Consider the following 6000-nt stretch of genomic DNA (forward strand, 5'->3'; position numbering starts at 1 on the left):
TGAGTAGGATTTGGCTTTCTAGGCAGAATCATGTCAAAGGAGGTCAGGTATATTCTGCTGTCATGGTTTTATTGCAACCATCTATGGTATCTTCTCAGAAATATCTCAGCTTTGCTGTTCCATGCTACAGAGACATGTAAATGTTAAGAAGTCAGTAGATCTGAAGTCAAGAGTGATGAGATACAGACAGTATTTGCTTCTATATCAAACATATGTTGCTGGAACACTGCTTCAGGAGCTGAGCACTCTATATCTCCTGACACACTGCTCTCTGGATTGTTATCACATGAAGAGATGGGGAGTGATGTAGGACTACGGTCTTCCCATCCCAGTACACCAATACAACTTCTCCATCAGGAGAATACATCTTATTTTTCTGGCAGCTTTAGTAGTTGTCTGCTTATGAGCCATTCATGCAGCAAAAAACTGCAGGATCAAGTCACCTGGTGCAAAAACATCCCTCCCTTCTGTTCAGCCATCTCTTGTTCATATAGGATCTATAATCAGTGTATAGACAAGAGAACACAACAATTATTTATTGCTAATTGATGTAGGATGTAGCTAGGGCTCATACTACTTGGCTACACTTGACATATAGTCAGGAAACATAAGACATGTAATGACCAGCTGCTGGACAGTCAGTCAGTCACCAGGCAGGTGGAGGAAGATTGGCCTGTGCTGCTCTTAGGAGTGTGATCATCCCTCTTACTGAGTTGTCCTCTTCTGATTCTCTGCTCTTTCTTCTTTCTTGAGGTTTTTGTATTTGTTTTGTCAGTATTTTACCTCTTGAGACCCAGAACTAATATTATCATGTAAACACTTGACAGTTACACTTCTTTCTCCTTCTGGGCAGTTTCTTTTCTTCTTTTCAGAAAGACTGAGACAATTCTGTACTGAGGTCTTGGATCACAGATAACTGGGCCCCTTGCTGAGGGTTACATTTGGTGGATGTATCTGATGCTATGTGCTAAACTCAATGTCTTAACAGGAAGCACAGCTGGGGCCAACTGTGTTAGCCACTGGTTACCACTTTGTTGAAAGCTGGGAGCACAGCCAGGCCTTTGACTCATACAGGGAAGCTCTGGGACACTTCACAGAGATGTTTTCTCCCCCACCAGACCACATTGTACTATAACATCCCGCCACCAAAAACAGAAGAGATTTTTGTCCTGGATGTGGAAACAGTACCAAGAGAATGTGATGGCATCAGGAAACAGCTTGACATCCATGTGTCTGTCAGGTATGAGATCCCTTGAGGGTCTTTCTTCAGTGGAAAGACGTCGGGGCCAAGTAGCATGACCATAACCCCATAAAACCCTCTTCTTTATGGGGACAAATACACAGGTGTACACTGTTGTCTTCTTCATAGACCTCAAAATGCTCATGAACTGAGAATTAAGGTCGGGGAAGCACGGGAAGGCACTGGCAGTGGCTTGCAGAACCACAGCAACTATCTCAGTCAGCATGGAGCAGCTCAGCCGCCCTCAGAGCACTAGGCAGTATTCCCAAGAGCCAGAGGTCCTCCCCGGGGGAACGCTCGGCAGCCTGGGCTGAACCAGCCCTCCATTCTCCTGCAGTGTGAACCTCTGCTGGAAGCAGACAGCAGAAAATCCAGTCCCTATCCACACTTGACTTGCCTGCATCTGTCTAGGACCACTGTCCTGGTTCATATTCTCCATGCCCTACTGTCGTGAAAGAGAACAATGCCAGCATCGCTGCCCTCAATCTGTAACAAAAAACTTCCACCTGTTGTAGAGGGCATTAATCTTACATTAATCGTAACACATTTGCTACACAACCTGTCTTCCATAGTAGATGGGATGGGGAGGGAATTTTTTCCCTTTTCTCCCATCATCTAGACTAGTTGCTGAGCTTTCACGTCACTGTAGAGTGGGCCAGAGTTTGGAAGTGTTCATTAGTATCTCCCAAAAATGTTGTACTTTCTCCCATCATCTAGACAAGCTGCTGAGCTTTCACGTCACTGTAGAATGGGCCAGAGTTTGGAAGTGTCCATTAGTATCTCCCAAAAATGTTGTAATACCTTCCACATCTAGTGTGCTTCTCTCCTGCTTTTTTTTCAGTTATGTAGGGGACCGTGAGACCAGTAACATGGCCCTGGTGGAGGTGGAGATGCTGTCAGGGTTCATTCCTGTGAAGAGCTCTGTGAAAGAGGTAAGACCTTTTTGTCTGGCCTTTGCTGAAGATAAGAAAATATATTTTTCAGATGTAGCTCAGCCAGAAATATCCAGACCTCTAAGAAATGCTGGGGAATGGTAGCTACTGTGAGGTTATCTGACTCCGAGTTAACTAAACTAGGCAAGTACAGATACAGAGGACTGTTTCATGAAGCAACTTTCCACTTGCAGAACTGGTTGTGCAGTTCTTCTTTTTCAGTAGTGGGGATCACGTATGTGGCAAGAGGTTAGAAAAGAGCTGTAAAGCACCTAGTTACGACCATCTGAGGTGCACTGAGACCCTTTGCTGTTGCCAGTGCCATTGGTAGATATATTCTATAAAGCAGTATTGAATCCCATAGCATTGTTCAATGACATGCCTCAGTGTTTCAGGAGATGATAGTCATGAAGATCCATCGTAATCTCCTACTAACCATCTTTCCCTTTCTTACAAGTGCTGAAAATAAGAATGCAGCTCAAGGACACTTGTTCCAAATCTGAAAAAAAAGTCTTTTCTGATGCTCGGTGAGCTCCCAACAAATGTCAGTGCTGTTATAGTTGGGGAATGCAGGTCTTCCCTTGACCAGGCTAGGTGCTTTAGTCAGCAGTGGTTCAGTGACAAATACCAAACTTGGTGTGAGGCAACGGAGAAGGCCAATGAGCTGGTGCTAACCAAGCTCATCTCTTGTCTTCCTATACAGCTGGAGAAGATACCCCTGGTGAAAAAGACAGAGATAAAACCAGACAAAGTCATAATCTACTTGGAAGAGGTAAGAGGAAGATGACAAGGAGCTGCCCATTCAAGTAGTAGCAACAGCAGTACTTTGCATTGGGACTTTGAGATCAGAAATACAAATATCTAGGTTGGTAAAGCAGACTGAAATTTTGGCAAAAGAAGAAGAAGGTGGAAGAACCTGGAAAGATGAGAAAAAAAATCTCTGATGCAGAAGGAATAAAGTTGGTATGTAGATGACCTTGAGATGGTCAGTGCATTTCTGCTCACTTCATTCCTTCTCTCCAGTTAGGTAAGACTTCTCTGAAGCTTAGCATCTCAGTGGAACAAGATATTGAAGTGCAGAACCTGAAAGCAGCAGCTGTGCATGTCTATGACTATTATAAACCTGGTGAGATTTTACTGCCATAGGCAAAGAGTAGCTATTATACCCCCTACACAGAGAGAGTTCTGTCCATGTCCCTTATCCCCTTATCTCCCTGATTCCAATGCACTTCCTTCTGCAACTCCAAGCTTGGGTTTGCTCTGTACAAAACTTCTACATTCAAGTAGCAGAATCACTTGCTTTTCTGTTCTTGAGATGGGACTGCCTGGCACTCTAATTATGTTGTGGTGTATATGTGTTCAAAACGACTGTGTTTTTTGACTTCCTCTAGCTTCAAACTACCTGTCTGTGGAAAGAAAGCATCTGTGTCAATATACCATGTCTCTCCTGGCTTCTTATCTCTCTTGAAAATACTGAGGCATTTATTTAAAAACAGCATTACATACTGCCACACTGACCCATTAGAGGGCAGAATTTAGTTCTGTTTTCAATGTATAGTGTAATGATCCTACCATCCACTGGGTGCTGCCCTCTCTCAGAGGATAACATGAAAATAATTTCTTATACTTTAAAGTTCTAACTTAACTATCAGCATACAGGAGAGAGATCTTGGAGACATTCTAAGTCTCTGATTATGTCAGGCTCAGTATGAGCCAAGACAGCAGATGGAATATTAAGAACTATTAAAAATAAATTATAATAATTTCAGAACAAAATGGAAAAACTGCCACTGGAGATTTAGAAAGCAGCACCCACCATAGGCCTACACATGGTATACTAAATTCGATTTTTTTTCTTTCCATAGCATGTTAAGGAAAGGGGGAGGCTTCTTAATCCAGCCTTTACAGAGCTAAATATTGTCACCTAATATGCTTTCTCTTTGCTATTCCATCCTGTACAAGAATTTTTGTGCTTAGTACATACAATTTAAAAATAGTCATCTGACTTGAAAATACTAATTATCAGTAAAACCACGAGGTTATCAGGACACCCTACTGAAAGGTTGTCTGTTTACAAAAATGTCCTTTCATTAGAAGGTATTACAGTGAATAAGAGGTTATTTTACAGCTCTAGGGGAGACATTTTGGTGAGACAGACTGTTGGCCTGACCCACTGTAGACATTCTTCTGTTCCAGCATTCACCACCTGAGGTTACATAATTAAGGTAGTGGGATGGTTGTGTTAAAGAGAAAGAAGCTTGGCATTACCCTAGCATGCAATTCTGCAGCTCACCAACCTTTCTTTTTTGTTTCTACAGATGACCGCACAGCAAGAGAATATGCTTTCCCTTGCAGTTCAGGTAACTGTTAACAGAATTCCAAGGTGGGAACAGCTGAAACAGAGTAGGGGGTTGGTGGTAAGCAAGGAAAGCAGCCTACTTCTGCTCTGTATTTAACTCCATCATGTACTGTAGAGCCTGCTTGGACTGCAGGTTGAATTGGGATCTACTGTGCTAGTTGTGGGCACAGTTTCTAGTCCAGGTATAATTTCAGTGCAGACCAAGGCTTGAGCATACTATGGAAGGTTAAAAGGATCGACTTTTATTCCATTTCCATACATTCCTCTCATGTGAAGTCCTCACAGCACCCCAAATCTGAATGCAATGGGATATGCCTATGCCAATGACAAAAAGATGTGGCTACCCATGCCCTAAGATCTCTTAGTCCTTAGATGTCTTTCTAAAACTTTATAAGGCACTTTGCCTTTTCTTGCTCTTTCCACAGATGTGTCAAAGAAGTATTCCTACTAGAACTCCCTGACTCTGCAACCAGTAACCTGAGTTTTCTGCTTCCGTAAGGAAAACTTCATTGCTCTGTCTCTCCTCTTCCCTGCTGTGTTGAATGCACCCTATTTCCTTTGGTCTATGCCCTAAGTTTCCATGTGAAACTTGGCTTGATATGAAGTAGTTTGGGATCAAGTGAAATAAAGTATGTGGAACCTGGAAAGAAGGCGGTGACTTAACAGTTGATGATGTCTGCACGGATTTTAATGCCTGAAAAAGAGAAAAACATCACTTAGGCTACATATTTTGCTTTGGTGATCATAGAGGATTAAGTCTTCCTCTCCTCCCCAAGTCCCATCTCTGGGCTACCTTCTCAGTTGGGCTAACAAAACAATTTGTCTGCAACCAAACTCCAAACAAAAAAAGGCATTTTTTAACCATGATGTGATTCACTACATGGCCCTGTGAATCATCCTTCTGCCACAACTGAAGAGTAGGAACAAGCAAGGAGAGGCTAAAAGAGAACAACTTCACCAGTTCTCCCAGACAGAAAAGGAGCATATAACAAACAGTGCCTTATGAAGGGAGGCCATGAGACCAAAATAACATTCCCTCCAAATTCATTACATGTTGTGTGGTCTCTTTTTTGTTTCCATTTCTTATGTCAAGCAGGAGTATTTTTGGAAACTCAGCATGGGCGTCATCCTGCAGATCTCAGTTTCAGATCCCAGTTCCATTAGATCAAGGTCTTCAGGATTTTCTTTCCATGCCTACTACTTCAAAAGCAAGTCTGACAAGCCATACAAAAGAATGGTTAGATCTGGCTGTGTTTGTGCAGATGTTTTTTTTATGGCTCATGATTCCTGTTTTTTGAAGAAATAGCAGTATGAGGCATTGAGGGTCTCTTTGTGCATGCAGGACATGAAGAGCTAAAGCTGCTGTGGGCTTAATGCAATCAGAAGTCATTCACAGATGTTACCATGTGGTGAACCTCATGACCTGCCTGAAATTATGGCAGTTTCACTTTCCTGATGACATGCCAAAT

At 42.5% G+C, this 6000-nt stretch overlaps 1 protein-coding gene across 1 annotated transcript in view; it reads left to right on the forward strand.

The window, feature by feature from the left end:
- LOC104513032 (alpha-2-macroglobulin-like protein 1) overlaps nt 1–4982 on the forward strand; it is a 30638-nt gene extending 25656 nt beyond the window's left edge. The window contains exons 32-37 of the mRNA XM_010156252.1: nt 1119–1240; nt 2082–2172; nt 2876–2944; nt 3196–3298; nt 4491–4532; nt 4957–4982. Of these exons, the coding sequence (XP_010154554.1) occupies nt 1119–1240; nt 2082–2172; nt 2876–2944; nt 3196–3298; nt 4491–4532; nt 4957–4982 (453 nt within the window). The remainder of the gene's footprint in view (nt 1–1118; nt 1241–2081; nt 2173–2875; nt 2945–3195; nt 3299–4490; nt 4533–4956) is intronic.
- Nucleotides 4983–6000: the final 1018 nt, after the last annotated feature.

The sequence above is a fragment of the Eurypyga helias genome, unplaced genomic scaffold, assembly GCF_000690775.1.
Source record: "Eurypyga helias isolate BGI_N326 unplaced genomic scaffold, ASM69077v1 scaffold18167, whole genome shotgun sequence".
NCBI lineage: Eukaryota > Metazoa > Chordata > Aves > Eurypygiformes > Eurypygidae > Eurypyga > Eurypyga helias.